This window comes from Salvelinus namaycush, chromosome 7, assembly GCF_016432855.1.
Source record: "Salvelinus namaycush isolate Seneca chromosome 7, SaNama_1.0, whole genome shotgun sequence".
NCBI classification, from domain to species: domain Eukaryota; kingdom Metazoa; phylum Chordata; class Actinopteri; order Salmoniformes; family Salmonidae; genus Salvelinus; species Salvelinus namaycush.
This window is the reverse complement of record NC_052313.1, coordinates 16909019-16930212: the sequence shown is the minus strand read 5'-3', so window position 1 is coordinate 16930212 and position 21194 is coordinate 16909019. Positions and strand designations below refer to the sequence as shown.

General features: G+C 45.1%; 1 protein-coding gene across 4 annotated transcripts in view; it reads right to left on the bottom strand.

The window, feature by feature from the left end:
* Positions 1–21194, bottom strand: part of LOC120051030 (lethal(3)malignant brain tumor-like protein 4) — a 142741-nt gene that overhangs the window by 69190 nt on the left and 52357 nt on the right. For all 4 annotated transcript variants that reach the window (XM_038997621.1, XM_038997622.1, XM_038997623.1 and 1 more), the window contains 2 exons: positions 12645–12824; positions 10713–10859 (listed from right to left, as the gene is read on the bottom strand). In XM_038997621.1, the coding sequence (XP_038853549.1) occupies positions 10713–10859; positions 12645–12824 (327 nt within the window). The remainder of the gene's footprint in view (positions 1–10712; positions 10860–12644; positions 12825–21194) is intronic.

The window sequence follows — 21194 nt, the reverse complement described above, 5'->3', positions numbered from 1 at the left end:
CAAACATTTCTAGCACAAACTATTGAGAACCAGTGAAATGCCCACTTTTAATTCAGACCTTCAGACTACAGTAAACTTCCCATCCTGCATTAGCTATAGCCAACTCTTCTATCATTGTCAATGGGAAGTACGGGATTTACAGCTTCAATAATCCGGTGATATAATGAAAATGAATAAACCAAAAGGCCATATTTATTATGTTAAAATAGACTTTCGAGTGTTATAACCTTAAATTCCCCACAGTAAGAACTAACCTTTTGAGTTGGCCATTTTATTCAAATATGTGCTAAAATGTCATATGCCTGTGTTACAGTTGATTTTAGAGTGTTCTAACTTTAAAATGTCCAGTACAAATGCTTTGTAATCAGTGTGCAGTATGTCATGCCATACTCTGACAGAAGAGTTGGCTACAGCACATACAGTACAGCACAGGTCTACTTCAGACTATGACACTACATACATCGTGTACAGTGAAAGCCATGCTTTTGAATTGATTGTGACAGTGAATAGGAGAAAAAGAAATTGAGGCACTAAAGGAAGTTCCCATGGAAAAGTCCTGTCAGTATTTCCAAGACTGGCCACAGATAGAAATAACCTTGAGGATCAGCCAAGTTGAAGCCAAAGCTATCTCAGAGGACTACGTTGTTGATGTTTCATAATACACAAACCAGCTCAAAGAGTATCAAGTTCATTATTTCAAAACTCTCAAGGGGTCTTGTCTCCCCGATTGAAAGTCGAGCTGACAAACATTGAATGATTAATGAGTCTCAACGTCTCAACGTCAACAGTGAAGAGGCGACTCCGGGATGCTGGCCTTCTAGGCAGAGTTGCAAAGAAAAAGCCATATCTCAGACTGGCCAATAAAAATAAAAAATTTAGATGGGAAAAAGAACACAGACACTGGACAGTTGAACTTTGCCTAGAAGGCCAGCATCCCGGAGTCCACTCTTCACTGTTGACGTTGAGACTGGTGTTTTGCGGGTACTATTTAATGAAGCTGCCAGTTAAGGACTTGTGAAGCGTCTGTTTCTCAAACTAGACACTCTAATATACTTGTCCTCTTGCTCAGTTGTGCACCGGGGCCTCCCACTCCTCTTTCTATTCTGGTTAGAGACAGTTTGCGCTGTTCTGTGAAGGGAGTAGTACACAGCGTTGTACGAGATCAACAGTTTTCAGCTGTGCTAACCTAATTGCAAAAGGGTTTTCTAATGATCAATTAGCCTTTTAAAATTATAAACTTGGATTAGCTAACACTGGAACACAGGAGTGATGTTTGCTGATAGTGGGCCTCTGTACGCCTATGTAGATATTCCATTAAAAAATAATTTCCAGCTACAATAGTCATTTACAACGATAACAATGTCCACACTGTATTTCTGATCAATTTGATGTTATTTTAATGGACTTTCTTTTTTTTTTTTTAAAGGACATTTCGAAGTGACCCCAAACTTTTGAACGGTAGTGTAAATCTCTGCTGCATTGCTGCACTCAAACAATGCACAAGAGAATAATGCAATACTGGGTTTTATTTTCACTGCATCTTGAGGGAGGCATGCCAGATCAGGAAATATTGATACAAATATCTTACATAACAAGCTCCAATGTATTTCGGTAAAATATAGCCGGATCAACCACGATGGTTATGTAAGGTAACTGTTCCTAATTTTAGGCTTGTGACACTTTTTATTTTCATTTTTTATATAACAGCAGCCTTACATAATGTTCAAGGCATGCGGTAATCTTTCACAGGGTTTAGAAATCAGCTCCTCGTCGTAAACGTACACACAGGAGAACCTGGCTAGAGCGGGCCGTTTATGAGGGAAAACAAATTCAATATCAATCACACTGGGATGCAGGGTTTTCTAATCTGCTCGCTCTATACGGCATTACTGTACACACACACTCTCTCTCTGTCTCTCTCTCACCCCCTCCCCCCGTCTCTCCTGCTTCTCTCCCGTCTCTCTCAACCGTCTCTTCCCCTCTCAACCATCTCTTCCCCTCTCAACCGTCTCTTGCCATCTGCGACAATATGGCTCTTTAATGACAGAGTATTTGTATTTCCAAGAGCTTTGGACGGGTGGGTGTGTGGGTCGATGACATCAGTATGGTGACAGTATGGTGACAGGGGAAGTGACAGTGGCTGAGTTATGATAGGGGTTAAAACACTATTTGAAGGGATCTGTAGCCATTTCATGGCTGAAGTTGTGATAAAGCAGACTGTGGCTATAAATATATTGTGGCAGTATTTGGTTTGACTTGAATCGATGCCGCAGATACAGTAGAGATCTGTTCTTTTTCAAATAGGTTTTGTGGGTTTAGGGAGATTGGAGGTTCAACTGAATCAATCCAGTGTTATGGGTGAGAGAGTGTGTGTGTGTGTGTGTGTGTGTGCGTGTATGTGTGTGTGTGTGTGTGTGTAAACTCCTGCCTCGTGTCTCTGATCTGCACTGCATCTCAGTGCTCTAAACACAGTAACCACAGAGACAGACAGAGCGAGCGTGGCCCCATGTACGGTTCTGGATCAGTGCCCTTGCATTAACACCATGTCAACCCGACCGAGAGGAACCCCAGGGGGGCCTCGCTAAGAGCCGGGTGGCAGAGCACGCGCCTGTCTCAAAACGCCCTGATAGAGAGTACATAGAGTTGTGACGGTGACACAGAACTCTGAGACGCTGAGAGAGGAAATGCAGGTGGTGCTATATGAAGAGATGACTAACACTTTTATAAATTATTGACAGAACAGGAAATTGGACTTGGAGGTGAAACCAATTCACAAAAAGTAAGATTCGGAAATCTCAGGAGTTTTTCTATGACAAGATGGCTGCCGTTTGGAAGATGTACAGTACAAATGACCAGGGCCTGGTTTCCCAAAAGCATCTAAAGGTTAAGTTTATTTTTAAAACCGTTGAGCCTTAAGATGCTTTTGGGAAACCAGGCCCTGACCTTCTGAACTACTGCTAAATATTTTAAAACAAAAAGAAAGCATGCTGATTTCATTTCAAGAAATTGAGCTCAGCAATGAGCTTCTCTCACTCAAAAACACATCACCTGCCACACGTATCCTAACAGCATGGTCAACAAATGCTATTGTATGGTTCACCAGAGAAACCGGTTTAATCTAAAGACGCAGAGTGGTGAAACGGTAGCCAAAGATTTGCATTACCCACCTCCACACAATTACAGGTCATATTATGGCAGCAGGTAGCCTAGTACTTAGAGTGTTCGGCCAGTAACCGAAAGGTCGCTGGTTCAAATACACGAGGAGACAAGGTGAAAAATGTGTCGATGTGCCTTTGAGCAAGGCATTTAACCCTAATTTGCTCCAGGGGCACTGTACTACTATGGCTGACCCTGCAAAACTACACATTTCACTGCACCTATCCGGTGTATGTGACAATAAAACATATATTTTTTCTATTCTCCCAGCATGGTGGTGATAGTAAGTAGGGAGATAGGAAGGCCTCACGGCCTTGACCTGCTGTGAGTACGGCAATTAAGAAAGAAAAAAATCACTTATTTTGTGATTTTAGTGTAAAACATTAAGTGTAAAACATCAGTAGTGTAAAACATTAAGAAGGCCTTATGGCCTGAGGTATAGTGTATAATGTACTGGGGCGGCAGGTAGCCTAGCAGTTAGAGGGGCGAGCCAGCCACCGGAGTTACCAGGAAGTGAACTGTCAACCAGTGGGTTGTTGGTATCAAAAATGAGATGCCATTGTCTGCCGTTGTGCCCTTGAGCAAGGCACTTAACCCCCCCACAACAAGAGCTCTTCGGGCGCCCAGTGTGGCAGCCCCTGCACCTTTCCAAAACCTGTATATGAACACTACCAGTCACAACACCTACTCAATCAAGGGTTTTTCTTTATTTTTACTATTTTCTACATTGTAGAATAATAGTGAAGATATCAAAACTATGAAATCACATATGGAATCATGTAGTAACCAAAAAAGTGTTAAACAAATCAAAATATATTTTATATTTGTGATTCTTCAAATAGCCACCCTTTGCCTTGATGTGTCACGATCGTCAAAGGGACTGAGAGAGGACCAAGGCGCAGCGCGTGGAAAGTACATCTTCTTTTTATTTAAAGAAGGAAACAACAAAACAAACCAACAAAACAGACGACCGTGAAGCTATACAAAAATAAGTGCTGACACAAAACACTTCGACATAGACAATTCCCCACAAACAGCTAAAGCCTATGGTTGCCTTAAATATGGCTCCCAATCAGAGACAACAATAACCAGCTGTCTCTAATTGAGACCCAATTCAGGCAACCATAGACTTTCCTAGATACCTACACTCAACCATAGACACAGCTAGACTACTATACTAAACATAAACCCAACTACTCTAATAAACCCCCTAAACCTTACAACCACCCTAGACACTACAAAAAACACATACATTCCCCATGTCACACCCTGACCTAACTAAAATAATTAAGAAAACAAAGAATACTAAGGCCAGGGCGTGACATAACCCCCCCTTAAGGTGCGAACTCCGGGCGCACCAGCACATAGTCTAGGGTAGGGTCTGGGTGGGCGTCCGTCCACGGCGGCGGCTCCGGCACTGGTCGTGGTCCCCACCCCACCACAGTCACTACCCGCCTCCGTAGCCTCCTCCAAATGACCACCCGCCAACTTAACCCCACTGGATTAAGGGGCAGCACCGGACTAAGGGGCAGCACCGGACTAAGGGGCAGCACCGGACTAAGGGGCAGCACCGGACTAAGGGGCAGCACCGGACTAAGGGGCAGCACCGGACTAAGGGGCAGCACCGGACTAAGGGGCAGCACCGGACTGAGGGGCAGCACCGGACTAAGGGACAGCACCGGACTGAGGGACAGCACCAGGATAAGGGGCAGCTCCGGACTGAGGGACGGCAGCTCCGGACTGAGGGACGGCAGCTCCGGACTGAGGGACGGCAGCTCCGGACTGAGGGACGGCAGCTCCGGACTGAGGGACGGCAGCTCCGGACTGAGGGACGGCAGCTCCGGACTGAGGGACGGCAGCTCCGGACTGAGGGACGGCAGCTCCGGACTGAGGAACGGATCCTGGCTGAATGACGGCTCTGGCGGATCCTGGCTGGACGGCTCTGGCGGATCCTGGCTGTACGGCTCATGGCTGGCTGACGGATCTGGCTGCTCATGGCTGGCTGACGGATCTGGCTGCTCATGGCTGGCTGACGGATCTGGCTGCTCATGGCTAGCTGACGGATCTGGCTGCTCATGGCTAGCTGACGGATCTGGCAGATCCTGTCTGGTTGGCGGCTCTGGCAGATCCTGTCTGGTTGGCGGCTCTGGCAGATCCTGTCTGGTTGGCGGCTCTGGCAGATCCTGTCTGGTTGGCGGCTCTGGCAGATCCTGTCTGGTTGGCGGCTCTGGCAGATCCTGTCTGGTTGGCGGCTCTGGCAGATCCTGTCTGGTTGGCGGCTCTGGCAGATCCTGTCTGGTTGGCGGCTCTGGCAGATCCTGTCTGGTTGGCGGCTCTGGCAGATCCTGTCTGGTTGGCGGCTCCGGCAGATCCTGTCTGGTTGGCGGCTCTGGCAGATCCTGACTGACGAATGGCTCTAGCGGCTCCTGACTGACTAACGGCTCTGACGGCTCGGGACAGACGGGCGGCTCTAATGGCTCGGGGCAGACGGATGGCTCAGACGGCGCTGGGGAGACGGATGGCTCAGATGGCGCTGGGGAGACGGATGGCTCAGATGGCGCTGGGGAGACGGATGGCTCAGATGGCGCTGGGGAGACGGATGGCTCAGATGGCGCTGGGGAGACGGATGGCTCAGATGGCTCTGGGCAGACGGATGGCTCTGGCCGGATGAGGCGCACTGTAGGCCTGGTGCGTGGTGCCGGAACTGGAGGCACCGGGCTAAGGACACGCACCTTCAGGCTAGTGCGGGGAGAAGGAACAGGGCATACTGGACCCTGGGGACGCACATTAGGCCTAGTGCGTGGTGCCGGAACTGGTGGTACCGGGCTGGGGACACGCATCTCAGGGCTAGTGCGGGGAGCAGCAACAGGATGCACAGGACTCTGGAGACGCACAGGAGGCTTAGTGCGTGGTGCCGGAATTGGTGGTACCGGGCTGGAGACACGCACCATAGGACGAGTGCGTGGAGGAGGAACAGGGCTCTGGAGACACACTGGAAGCCTGTTACGTGGTGTAGGCACTGGTGGAACTGGACTGGGGCGGGGAGGTGGTGCCGGAAATACCGGACCGTGCAGGCGTACTGGTTCCCTTGAACACCGAGCCTGCCCAACCTTACCTGGTTGAATGCTCCCCGTCGCCCGACCAGTGCGGGGAGGTGGAATAACCCGCACCGGGCTATGTAGGCGAACCGGGGACACCATGCGTAAGGCTGGTGCCATGTATGCCGGCCCGAGGAGACGCACTGGAGACCAGACGCGTTGAGCCGGCATCATGGCACCTGGCTCAATGCCCAATCTAGCCCTACCAGTGCGGGGAGGTGGAATAACCCGCACCGGGCTATGAACACGTACAGGAGACACCGTGCGCTCTACTGCGTAACACGGTGTTCGCCCGTACTCCCGCTCTCCATGGTTAGCCTGTGAAGTGGGCGCAGGTCTCCTACCTGCCCTCGGCCCACTACCTCTAAGCCCCCCCCCAAGAATTTTTTTGGGCTGACTCACAGGCTTCCTACCGCGTCGTCGTGCTGCCTCCATTCGCCGGTATCCCTCCTCACACTGCGCCAGAGAATCCCAGGCTGGCTCCGGCACTCGCCCTGGGTCGATCGCCCACCTGTCGATCTCCTCCCACGTAGTGTAGTCCATATTACGCTCCCATTTCCATTCCTCCTTGCGCTGCTCCTGTTGCCGCTTTTCACGCTGCTTGATCCCGCATTGGTGGGGAATTCTGTCGCGATCGTCAAAGGGACTGAGAGAGGACCAAGGCGCAGCGCGTGGAAAGTACATCTTCTTTTTATTTAAAGAAGGAAACAACAAAACAAACCAACAAAACAGACGACCGTGAAGCTATACAAAAATAAGTGCTGACACAAAACACTTCGACATAGACAATTCCCCACAAACAGCTAAAGCCTATGGTTGCCTTAAATATGGCTCCCAATCAGAGACAACAATAACCAGCTGTCTCTAATTGAGACCCAATTCAGGCAACCATAGACTTTCCTAGATACCTACACTCAACCATAGACACAGCTAGACTACTATACTAAACATAAACCCAACTACTCTAATAAACCCCCTAAACCTTACAACCACCCTAGACACTACAAAAAACACATACATTCCCCATGTCACACCCTGACCTAACTAAAATAATTAAGAAAACAAAGAATACTAAGGCCAGGGCGTGACATGATGACAGCTTTGCACACTCTTGGCATTCTCTCAACCAGCTTCATGAGGTAGTCACCTGGAATTCATTTCAACTAACAGGTATGCCTTGTTAAAAGTTAAATTTGTGGAATTTCTTTCCTTCTTAATGTGTTTGAACCAATCAGTTGTGTTGTGACAAGGTAGTAGTGGTATACAGAAGATAGTAGAGGTCGACCGTTTATGATTTTTCAACGCCGATACCGATACAGATTATTGGAGGGCCAAATAAAGTCGATACCGATTAAATCGGACAATTATTTTTTTTGTTGTAATAATGACAATTACAGCAATACTGAATGAACACTTATTTTAACTTTATATAATACATCAATAAAATCAATTTAGCCTCAAATAAATAATGAAACATGTTCAATTTGGTTTAAATATTGCAAAAACAAAGTGTTGGAGAAGAAAGTAAAAGTGCAATATGTGCCATGTAAAAAAGCTAACGTTTAAGTTCCTTGCTCAAAACATGAGAACATATGAAAGCTGGTGGTTCCTTTTAACATGAGTCTTCAATATTCCCAGGTAAGAAGTTTTAGGTTGTAGTTATTATAGGAATTATAGGACTATTTCTCTCTATACCATTTGTATTTCATATACCTTTGACTATTGGATGTTCTTATAGGCACTTTAGTATTGCCAGTTTAATAGTATAGCTTCCGTCCCTCTCCTCGCTCCTACCTGGGCTCGAACCAGGAACACATCGACAACAGCCACCCTCGAAGCATCGTTACCCATGCAGAGCAAGGGGAACAACTACTCCAAGTCTCAGAGCGAGTGACGTTTGAAACGCTATTAGCGCGCACTCCGCTAACTAGCTAGCCATTTCACATCGGTTATACCAGCCTAATCTCGGGAGTTGATAGGCTTGAAGTCATAAACAGCGCAATAGCTGCTGGCAAACGCACGAACGTGCTGTTTGAATGAATGCTTACGAGCCTGCTGCTGCCTACCATCGCTCAGTCAGACTGCTCTATCAAATCATAGACTTAATTATAACATAATAACACACAGAAATACGAGCCTTTGGTCATTAAAATGGTCAAATCCGGAAACTATAATTTTGAAAACAAAACGTTTATTCTTTCAGTGAAATACGGAACCGTAACGTATTTTATCTAATGGATGGCATCTCTAAGTCTAAATATTGCTGTTACATTGCACAACCTTCAATGTTATGTCATAATTACGTACAATTCTGGCAAATTAATTACGGCCTTTGTTAGGAATAAATGGATTTCACACAGTTCGCAATGAGCCAGGCGGCCCAAACTGCTGCATATACCCTGACTGCTTGCACGGAACGCAAGAGAAGTGACACAATTTCCCTAATTATAAGAAATTCATGTTAGCAGGCAATATTAACTAAATATGCAGGTTTAAAAATATATTACATTGGTGCAACAACAGTGGTGCAACGACAGTGCTTTTTTCGCAAATGCGCTTGTTAAATCATCACCGTTTGTTGAAGTAGGCGCATCGATTATATGCAATGCAGGACACGCTAGATAAACTAGTAATATCATCAACCATGTGTAGTTAACTAGTGATTATGTTAAGATTGATTGTTTTTTATAAGATAAGTTTAATGCTAGCTAGCAACTTACCTTGGCTTCTTGCTGCCCTCGCGTAACAGGTAGTCAAGCCTGCCACGCAGGCTCCTCGTGGAGTGCAATGTAAGGCAGGTGGTTAGAGCGTTGGACTAGTAACCGGAAGATTGCAAAAACGAATCCCCGAGCTGACAAGGTAAAAATCTGTCATTCTGCCCCTGAACAAGGCAGTTAACCCACCGTTCCTAGGCCGTCATTGAAAATAAGAATGTGTTCTTAACTGACTTGCCTAGTTAAATAAAGGTGTAAAAAAAATATTATTTAAAAACCTATTACCGATTGTTATGAAAACTTGAAATCGGCCCTAATTAAATCGGCCATTCCGATTAATCGGTCGACCTCTAGAAGATAGCCCTATTTGGTAAAAGACCAAGTCCATATTATGGCATGAACAGCTCAAATAAGCAAAGAGAAACGACAGTCCATCATTACTTTAAGACATGTCAAGAACTTTGAATGTTTCTTCAAGTGCAGTCGCAAAAACCATCAAGCGCTATGATGAAACTGGCTCTCATGAGGGCCGCCACAGAAATGGAAGACCCAGAGTTACCTCTGCTGCAGAGGATAAGTTCATTAGAGTTACCAGCCTCAAAAATTGCAGCCCAAATAAACGCTTCAGAGTTCAAGTAACAGACACATCTCAACATCAACTGTTCAGAGGAGACTGTGTGAATCAGGCCTTCATGGTTGAATTGTTGCAAAGAAACCACTACTGAAGACGTGGATGTCGATTATGGCAGCCTCCCACACCTCTCTGATTCAGAGGGGTTGGGTTAAATGCGGGAGACACATTTCAGTTGAATGCATTCAGTTGTGCAACTGACTAGGTATCCCCCTTCCCTTAAAGGACACCAATAAGAGACTTGCTTGGGCCAAAAAACACGAGCAATGGACATTAGACAGGTGGAAATTTGTCCTTTGGTCTGGAGATTTTTGGTTCCAACCACGTGTCTTTATGAAACGCGGTGTGGGTGAACGGATGATCTCTGCATGCGTATTTTTCCACCGTAAAGCATGGAGGAGCTGGTGTTATGGTGTGGGGGTACTTTGCTGGTGACACTGTCAGTGATTTATTTATAATTCAAGGCACACTTAACCAGCATGGCTACCACAGCATTCTGCAGAAATATGCCATCCCATCTGGTTTGGGCTTAGTGGGACTATCATTTGTTTTTAAACAGGACAATGCCCCAACACGCCCCCAGGCTGTGTAAGGGCTATTTTACCAAGAAGGAGAGTGATGGAGTGCTGCATCAAATGACCTGGCCTCGACAATTCCCTAACCTCAACCAAATTGAGATGGTTTGGTGATGAATCCAACCGCAGAGTGATGGAAAAGCAGCCAAGCTCAGCATATGTGGAAACTCCTTCAAGACTGTTGGAAAAGCATTCCAGGTGAAGCTGGTTGAGAGAATCCCAAGAGTGTGCAAAGCTGTCATCAAGGCAAAGGCTGGCTACTTTGAAAAATCTCAAATCTCAAATATATTTTGATTTGTTTAACACTTTTTTGGTTACTACATGATTCCATATGTGTTATTTCATAGTTTGATGTCTTCACTATTATTCTACAATGTAGAAAATAGTAAAAATAAAGATAAACTCTTGAATGAGTAGGTGTTCTAAAACTTTGGACCGGTAGTGTGTGTCTGTCTTTCAGAGGGGTTGGGTTAAAAGCGGAATTCACATTTCAGTTGGACCTTGTGTACAATTTACAAATAAAGTCATCTTATCTTACCTGCTGGGTAGGCCTCTCTTCCCCAGAGAGAGGAGCTTCTGTCCCTGAGCTGTGGCTGGTTCCTCCCTGGGCTCTCTCTTCACCAGGGGGTTGGTTGGGGGTCGTCCTCTCAGACGACCAGCCCCCTCGTACCCTGACAACATAGCCCTGAGAGCGACGGAGAGAGAGAGGGAGGGAGAGAAAGAGAGAGAGGGAGCGAGGGAGGGAGTGCGAGAGAGAGGGGAAGGAGAGAGTGAGTAAAGGGAGAGAGTGAGTGAGGGAGGATAAAAATTAGAGAGAAAGAAATAGAGAAAGCAAAAGGTAGAAACAGAGAGAAAGATAGGGTGAGTGGGCAGGGGGGAGAGAGGATAAAAGGGAGAGGTTAAGAGTGAGAGAGAAAAGGCATTGAACAGAGATGGTTACCACAGAGAGTCAGGACACCCATTTAATATCCCATCCGAAAGAGGGTATCCTACACAGGGCAAAGTCCCCAATCACTGCCCTGGGGAATTGAGATCTTTTTTCTTTTCTTTTTTTATCAGGGGAAAGAGTGCTTCCTACTGGCCCTCCAACACTACTTCCAGCAACATATGGTCACCCATCCAGGGACCGACCAGGACCGACACGGCTTAGCTTCAATGGCAAGCCAGCAGTGCGATGCACGGTGGTAAACATACATTATCAGTAGTACAGTCCAATAAAATACTGTTTTGGATGCTGTAAGAAAACTATCTAGACACCCCTGACAGGTGCCTCTATATATTCTTTTATTTTATTTAAGCTTTATTTAACTAGGCAAGTCAGTTAAGAAAAAATGATTATTTCAATGACGGCCGTAGTCCATAGTTCATTGTAATAGACGCATTTGCGTGTGCTTTGTTACTACCTGCCCAGACCAAAGATATATCTTGAAAGAAACATTTTCATGTAGTGTAAGTGATCAATAGTCACTTACACAAATGCTGACCTCGAACAAAACCTTTTCAGTATTTATATATGAGTAGAGTACGGCCTACTCTAACAGACTTCTTGGCAGGTACTACAACTTGACACCATTCCAAATCACATTACCAACACAGGATCACTTAGCTTCTGAAAACAACCTTCGGCAACGATTTATTAATAGAACAATGTACGATTACATCCGACACCATAAAGACTCCTCTGGCGGGAATTTAAAAAGTTGATAATCAAGTTAGTTTTATATTAAAACCGTTCATCACAGCTCAGCTCCCGCTCCGCTAGTACGCTTGACAAGCTTCCGACTGTAAACTCTGGCAGCCAGCCATCCACAGCCCGGCCAGGCCTAGACAAATAGAGCAAGCCCACTGCAATAGCAGAAAATCCTTCTGAGCAGTGCGTAAGTTAAGCCGATCGGCAGTGCTGAGTCGGCGTTTAACCCAACGCTTCTGATTCGAAACGCTTCTGATTCTGCTGTGGACATTGTGAAAAAATGCAATTTGCCACCCTTAAACCTCTCTGCCGAGGAGCCAACGGCACGTCATCCGCCTCGTCTCAGACTCCAACACTCTCACCTTGGAATAATTTAAATTTGCAGAGAGTAGTGTGCAGTCCTCTGTTATGACTTTAAGAAAAATACTTTGAAAATGTCAAGACAGCTGTTATTTTTCTAGTTTGGAACAGTGTCAGGGCATCTCAGTTGAAAGTGAAACAGAGGTTCAATGACATTGGGATTGCATTTAGCTAAGTCTCCTCTCCATCCAAGGCTGCAGGTCCAATTAGAAATATCTGTTGGGTGGCGACACTGACACTGTTTAAATCATTTGAAATTGCATTCTTCCTTCACTCCCTGATCTGACATGTCTGGATGGGTAAAAGCTATGAAGTTGAACCTTTGCTCTTACCTATCCAATCATGTTAGATCAGTAAGGATGGAAACAGGGCCAGCTGGCCATCTTGACAAATCATCACAATGACATCACTTCCCCCCACCTGGTTTCCATGGGAGTGTCCTGGGGCGTGGCTTCCTCCTGTTCATCGGCAGTGCACAGCCTCTTGGTCTTCTGGACAAAGTGCACAGGGACAAAGGTGATCTGCTTTTCACCGCCCAGCCGGTCAGGCAGCACGGCCTCCTTCTTCATGTTGATGTCGGAGTAGGGACAGCCGAAGGCACTGTGGAGAAATGAAAGAAAATGAGGGGGAGGGGTGAGAGAGAGGGATAGGGATGGAGAGAGTTAGAGTGAGAGCAGAGAGAGAAGTAGACAGATTGAAAGATTGAGCCAGAAAGAGAAAGAGAAGAAAGAGCATGATTGAGAAAGAAAGAGAGAAAATAAATGGTGTTAGACATGGCTGTTAAAACATGCACTTCTCATCCGGCCAGTTCATGCAGCAGGACATGTTTGTGTGTGAGAGAGTTCATTTGGCCCGGCATGTCACAGCGCATCAGTCAAACCATCCCTTCGAAATTACCATGTGGAGAAAGTCAGTGTGAATCTGGCCACAATGTGGTGCTGAGGTCCGGTCAACCAGAAACAGTAAAGAGTAGAGACACATTGCTATTGTGCTCAAAGTAATTAATTATATAAATCTCTAGGCTTTGCTGAGCCAGAGCACTTTTCCTGCAGCAAACCACTGTTTTAGAAAATCTCTATCTCTCCCTATTGTCTCACTCTCCCTCCCTCTCTCTCTCTTATCATGCTTCTTTTGGTTCAGTTCAGCGAATTCTACTTTGGATCATGACTCACACGGAAGCAACATTCCACAAAACAACATGACAAACCTTGAAATGAACAAGAAATATTCATTACAAAACTTCAATGAAGAGGCCCAAAAAAAACGATGAAGGAATGAGAAGATTAGGCAAATGAAGTGTGAAATGGAGTGAAAGAGAAAAAAAGAGAGCAAGAGAGAAATGCTTGGTGGTGCTTTTCTTGTCTCACACACACAAAAGAACACAGGTACACACAGACACACACGCACCCCTTGACACCCCGTCTAAATTAGTGATGGAAGATGATAGGTTGCATAAGTAATACCTCAAATATACTGCCCTTATAAACACAGAGGTGTGCAGGACACTGTTACCTATCCACACAGGCAGTTAGGATCACCAATTTATTTTCAGAATGTGAAATGTCAGAATAATAGTAGAGAGAATGATTTTTTCAGCATTTATGGCACTGCATGATTTGAGTCCCTGGCGGCGTAGTGTGTTACTGATGGTAGGCTTTGTTACTTTGGTCCCAGCTCTCTGCAGGTCATTCACTAGGTCCCCCCGTGTGGTTCTGGGATTTTTTGCTCACCATTCTTGTGATCATTTTGACCCCACGGGGTGAGATCTTGCGTGGAGCCCCAGATCGAGGGAGATTATCAGTGGTCTTGTATGTCTTCCATTTCCTAATAATTGCTCCCACAGTTGATTTCTTCAAACCAAGCTGCTTACCTATTGCAGATTCAGTCTTCCCAGCCTGGTGCAGGTCTACAATTTTGTTTCTGGTGTCCTTGACAGCTCTTTGGTCTTGGCCATAGTGGAGTTTGGAGCGTGACTGTTTGAGGTTGTGGACAGGTGTCTTTTATACTGATAACAAGTTCAAACAGGTGCCATTAATACAGGTAACGAGTGGAGGACAGAGGAGCCTCTTAAAGAAGAAGTTACAGGTCTGTGAGAGCCAGAAATCTTGCTTGTTTGTAGGTGACCAAATACTTATTTTCCACCATAATTTGCAAATAAATTCATTAAAAATCCTACAATGTGATTTTCTGGATTTTCTTCTTCTCATTTTGTCTGTCATAGTTGAAGTGTACCTATGATGAAAATTACAGGCCTCATCTTTTTAAGTGGGAGAACTTGCACAATTGGTGGCTGACTAAATACTTTTTTGCCCCACTGTATATACACCACTTGGATCTTGTTTCAGTAATAATGAAATCAGACCTTGTTGCGTGTCCGATGATCTACCGTTTATATAAGAGTGGCTAAAACATGCTTATAATGGTCCTCTGGTACACTTCCACTGGTATGCCATCCAGCACTGGAGTTTTCCCGGACTAAAAGGCTTTAATTGCATGAAGAAGTTCCTCCTCTGTAATTTGGCCTTCACATGAGTCTTTCTGTACAGAAGTTAATTTTACATTATTAATAGGGTAAAAGTCCATACAATTACCTGAGGTTAGTGGAGATGGAGGAGACTGAAATGAAAACATATTCTTAAAGTACTTTACCTTCTCTTTCAAAATATCGTTCGGTAGGCCTTCCGGGTGGCGCAGTGGTCTAGGGCACTGCATCGCAGTGCTAACTGCGCCACCAGAGTCTCTGGGTTCGCGCCCAGGCTCTGTCGCAGCCGGCCGCGACCGGGAGGTCCGTGGGGCGACGCACAATTGGCATAGCGTCGTCCGGGTTAGGGAGGGTTTGGCCGGTAGGGATATCCTTGTCTCGTCGCGCTCCAGCGACTCCTGTGGCGGGCCGGGCGCAGTGCGCGCTAACCAAGGGGGCCAGGTACACGGTGTTTCCTCCGACACATTGGTGCGGCTGGCTTCCGGGTTGGAGGCGCGCTGTGTTAAGAAGCAGTGCGGCTGGTTGGGTTGTGCTTCGGAGGACGCATGGCTTTCGACCTTTGTCTCTCCCGAGCCCGTACGGGAGTTGTAGCGATGAGACAAGATAGTAATTACTAGCGATTGGATACCACGAAAATTGGGGAGAAAATGGGAGGAAATAAATAAATAAATAAATAATAATATCGTTCGGTGAATCATGAGTGAATCCATCATTTGTAACAAGTTTCAGTAAAAAAAAATTGGTAGCATTTCTATGTTGAAAATTGAAAAAGAATTTGGTGCATTTTCCCCATATTCCATCCAGTTTGCATTATTTTTTTAGAATATATTACACTGGATCTTTCTTGTACAAGTTCCTCCATCTTTCTCTGAGCCTTTATGGTACAGTTTTTATTGCTATCTGTCTGTTCTGTTAGTCATTCAATTTCCTTTGATAATATGGACTCTAATCTGCAGAATTAGCTGACTCTATTTCTTTAAACTTGAGGCTATAGTTATCTTTTAAAGCCTTGGCTAACAGCGTGAGTGTATATATTTACAGATACAGTTTTGTATTTGCATTTATTAAGGATCCCCATTAGCTGCTGCCAAGGCAGGAGCTACTCTTCCTCGTGTCCAGCATCATTAAGGCAGTTATATACAATTTAAAATATTACATGTCATAACATTTTTCACAACACATTAAGTGTGTTCGCTCAGGCCATCACTCTACTACCACCACTTATCTACAATACAAAATCCATGTGTATGTGTGTAGAGTGTGTGTCTTATGTGTATGTGTGCCTGTGTGTGTGTGTGTCTCTTCACAGTCCCTGCTGTTCCATAAGGTGTATCTTTATCCGTTTTTAAAATCTGATTCTACTGCTTGCATCAGTTACCTGATGTGGAAGAAAGAGCCATGGCTACATGGAACAATGTAGTACTGTGCGCCTCCCATTGTCTGTTCTTGACTTGGGGATTGTGAAGAGACCTTTGGTGGCATGTATTGTGGGGTATGCATGTGTGTCCGAGCTGTGTGCTAGTAGTTTAACTTCTCTGGGATAGGTGGCAGTATTTTCACGTCCGGATGAAAAGCGTGTCCAAAGTAAACTGCCTGCTACTCAGGCCCAAAACCTAAGATATGCATATTATTAGTAGATTCGGATAGAAAACACTCTGAAGTTTCAAAAACTGTTTGAATCATGTCTGGGAGTATAACAGAACTTATTTGGAAGGCAAAACCCCAAGGTCAAACCATTCAGATTTTTTTTCTTTTGAGGTCACTCTCTTTTCAATGGGTTTTCATTGGGAATCCAGATTTCTAAGGGACCTTCTTGCAGTTCCTATCGCTTCAACTGGATGTCAACAGTCTTTAGAAATTGGTTGAGGTTTTTCCTTTGAGAAATGAAGAAGTAACACTGTTCAGAATGAGGCTCGAGGGAAGTGTACTCTTTGTTAGAAGCGCGCTACACTTTGTTTTCCTCCGGTATTGAACACAGATCATCCCTTCTTCAATTTTATCGATTATTTACGTAAAAAAATACCTAAAGTTGTATTCCAAAAGTAGTTTGAAATGTTTGGACAAAGCTTACAGGTAACATTTGAGATATTTTGTAGTCACATTGCGCAAGTTGGAACCGGTGTATTTCTGGATCAAACGCGCCAAATAAATGGGCATTTTGGATATACAGTGGGGAGAACAAGTATTTGATACACTGACGATTTTGCAGGTTTTCCTACTTACAAAGCATGTAGAGGTCTGTCATTTTTATCATAGGTACGTACACTTCAACTGTGAGAGACAGAATCTAAAACAAAAATCCAGAAAATCACATTGTATGATTTTTAAGTAATTAATTTGCATTTTATTGCATGACATAAGTATTTGATCACCTACCAACCAGTAAGAATTCCGGCTCTCACAGACCTGTTAGTTTTTCTTTAAGAAGCCCTCCTGTTCTCCACTCATTACCTGTATTAACTGCACCTGTTTGAACTCGTTACCTGTATAAAAGACACCTGTCCACACACTCAATCAAACAGACTCCAACCTCTCCACAATGGCCAAGACCAGAGAGCTGTGTAAGGACATCAGGGATAAAATTGTAGACCTGCACAAGGCTGGGATGGGCTACAGGACAATAGGCAAGCAACTTGGTGAGAAGGCAACAACTGTTGGCGCAATTATTAGAAAATGGAAGAAGTTCAAGATGACGGTCAATCACCCTCGGTCTGGGGCTCCATGCAAGATCTCACCTTGTGGGGCATCAATGATCATGAGGAAGGTGAGGGATCAGCCCAGAACTACATGGCAGGACCTGGTCAATGACCTGAAGAGAGCTGGGACCACAGTCTCAAATAAAACCATTAGTAACACACTACGCCGTCATGGATTAAAATCCTGCAGCGCAAGCAAGGTCCCCCTGCTTAAGCCAGCGCATGTCCAGGCCCGTCTGACGTTTGCCAATGACCATCTGGATGATCCAGAGGAGGAATGGGAGAAGGTCATGTGGTCTGATGAGACAAAAATAGAGCTTTTTGGTCTAAACTCCACTCGCCGTGTTTGGAGGAAGAAGAAGGATGAGTACAACCTCAAGAACACCATCCCAACCGTGAAGCCTGGAGGTGGAAACATCATTCTTTGGGGATGCTTTTCTGCAAAGGGGACAGGACGACTGCACCGTATTGAGGGGAGGATGGATGGGGCCATGTATCGCGAGATCTTGGCCAACAACTTCCTTCCCTCAGTAAGAGCATTGAAGATGGGTCGTGACTGGGTCTTCCAGCATGACAACGACCCGAAACACACAGCCAGGGCAACTAAGGAGTGGCTCCGTAAGAAGCATCTCAAGGTCCTGGAGTGGCCTAGCCAGTCTCCAGACCTGAACCCAATAGAAAATCTTTGGAGGGAGCTGAAAGTCCGTATTGCCCAGTGACAGCCCCGAAACCTGAAGGATCTGGAGAAGGTCTGTATGGAGGAGTGGGCCAAAATCCCTGCTGCAGTGTGTGCAAACCTGGTCAAGAACTACAGGAAACATATGATCTCTGTAATTGCAAACAAAGGTTTCTGTACCAAATATTAAGTTCTGCTTTTCTGATGTATCAAATACTTATGTCATGCAATAAAATGCAAATTAAACAGACACCTTGGTGCATTCAGCATGTCAACACTTCTTACAGAAACAAGTAGTGATGAAGTCAATCTGTCCTCCACATTGAGTGTTATGGGATTTTTATGAATAATGATGTATACATTTAACGTAGAATTATAACCTGTCTGATGAAGAATGTTTGTCCATAAGAAAGAGGGAGAGTTAGCAGGCAAGGATAATAATCCACAGGCTCAGTAATCCACAGGCTCAAACGCAGTCACAACAGGCAGACAAAATCCAAATTGTATCCGTAAAGTTCAAAGAAACATGTCAAACGATGTTTATATTCAATCCTCAGGTTGTTTTTAGCCTAAATAATCGATAATATTTCAACCGGACAATAACGTTGTCATTATAAAAGGTAAACAAGAAAGGCGGGATTGCGCATGAAAAAGCTCTGTGACACTTTAGGGTCTAGTCATTCAGACTGGTCTTACTCCCTCATTTTTCAGAATACAAGCCTGAAACAATTTCTAAAGACTGTTGACATCTAGTGGAAGGCATAGGAACTGCAATTTGAGTCCTAAGTCAATGGATACTGTAATGGCATTGAATAGAAAATTACAAAAATAAAAAACATCCTAGTTCCTGGAGGGATTTTTCTCAGGTTTTCGCCTGCCAAATCAGTTCTGTTATACTCACAGACCTTATTTTAACAGTTTTTGGAATCTTTAGAGTGTTGTCTATCCAAATCGACCAATTATATGCATATCCTAGCCTCTGGGCCTGAGTAGCAGGCAGTTTACTTTGGGCACGCTTTTCATCCGGAGGTGAAAATAGTGCCCCCTACCCTAGAGAAGTTAAGAAGCCAGAGTAGCGCTTTATTATGGACAGACTTCTCCCCATCTTAGCTACTGTTGTATCAATGTGTTTTGACCATGACAGCTTACAATCCAGGGTTACTCCAAGCAGTTTAGTCACCTCAACTTGCTCAATTTCCACATTATGTATTACAAGTTTTAGTTGAGGTTTCGGGTTTAGTGAATGATTTCGCCCAAATACAATGCTTTTAGTTTTTGAAATATTTAGAACTACCTTATTCCTTGCCACCAAATCTAAAACTAACTGCAGCTCTTTGTTAAGTGCTGCAGTGAATTCACTCCCTGGTGTAGCTGACATGTATAGTGTTGAGTCATCCGCATACATACATAGACAAACCGGCTTAACTCAAGGCCAGTGGCATGTCATTAGTAAAGATTGAAAAGTAAGGGTCCTAGACAGCTGCCCTGGGGAATTCCTGATTCTACCTGGAGAGCACACACTTTCTAGTAGGCTTAGATTGAAGATTTGGAAAATATGGGTGGCAATATCTTCAGTAATTTTCCATCCAAGTTGTCAGAACCTGGTGGCTTGTCATTGTTTATAGACAACAATAGTTGACAACTCTCACATTCTTTTGGCTGCAAAGAAATATACAGCAACGAGTAAATGAGGGGTCACTATAAGTGTAACAGCAAGCAAGTCACTGGGGTGGTGAGGGCCAACTGCTCTCATTTGTTGTACATGTTTTCCCCACCAAGATTAAGTCCCCCAAAGCAACATCCAGGCCTGCTCTGACACGACAACTGTCAACCAATTGAGGCCAAACTCTCTTAGCTGGGGGCCAACGGAGCTAAATGGGGGGCCACATCCGCCTATACAATGCTAAAGGAAACACTGGAACTTACAGCTGGTTTGGAGTGGGAGATCAGAGATCAAGAAAAGGTTGCTCTGACACATCACAAAAGCCCACATCTTCACGCTCCATTACAGTCCATAAGCCCAGCCTATGCATCTCAAGGCCGGCCATGAATTTTACTGAGAAAAAATGTCCACTGGAAACAGAGTGTTAACAGGCATAGATAAGGAGACAATTGATTGGACCTGATTTGGACAGGCACACACCTATCTATTTAAGGTCCCACAGTTGAGAGTGCATGACAGAGCAAAACTAAGCCATAAGGTCAAAGGAATTGTCCGTAGAGCTCCGAGACAGGATTGTGTTGAGGAACAGATCTGTGGAAGCGTACTAAAGTATTTCTGCAGCATTGAAGGTCCCCCAAAACACAGTGGCCTTCATCATTCTTAAATAGAAGAAGTTTGGAACCACCAAGACTCTTCTTAGACTGGCCGCCCGGCCCAACTGAACACTCGAAGGAGAAGGGCCTTGGTCAGGGAGTTGACCAAGAACCCGATGGTTCTTGGTCAAACGTCCAGAAGGACAACCATCTCTGCAGCACTCCACCAATAAGGCCTTTATGGTAGATTGGCCAGACAGAAGCCACTCTTCAGTAAAAGGCACATGACAGCCCGCTTGAAGTCTGCAAAAAGACACTTAAACGTCTCTCAGAACATGAGAAACAAGATTCTCTGGTCTGATGAAACCAAGATTGAACTCTTTGGCCTGAATGCCAAGCGTCACGTCTGGATGAAACCTGGCACCATCCCTACAGTGAAGTATGGTGGTGGCAGCATCATGCTGTGGGGATGTCTTTCAGCGGCAGGGACTGGGAGATTAGCCAGGATCGAGGCAAAAATGAACGGAGCAAAGTACAGTGATATCCCTGATGAAAACCTGTTCCAGACCGCTCAGGACCTCAGACTAGGGCGAAGGTTCACCTTCCAACAGGACAACAACCCTAAGCACACAGCCAAGACAACGCAGGAGTGGCTTCAGGACAAGTCTCTGAATGTCCTTGAGTGGCTCAGCAAGAGCCCGCACTTAAACCCGATCGAACATCTCTGGAGATCTGAAAATAGCTGTGCAGCAACACTCCCCATCCAACCTGACAGAGCTTGAGAGGATCTGCAGAGAAGAATGGGAGAAACTTCTCAAATACAGGGCTACAAGCTTGTAGCATCATATCCAAGAAGACTT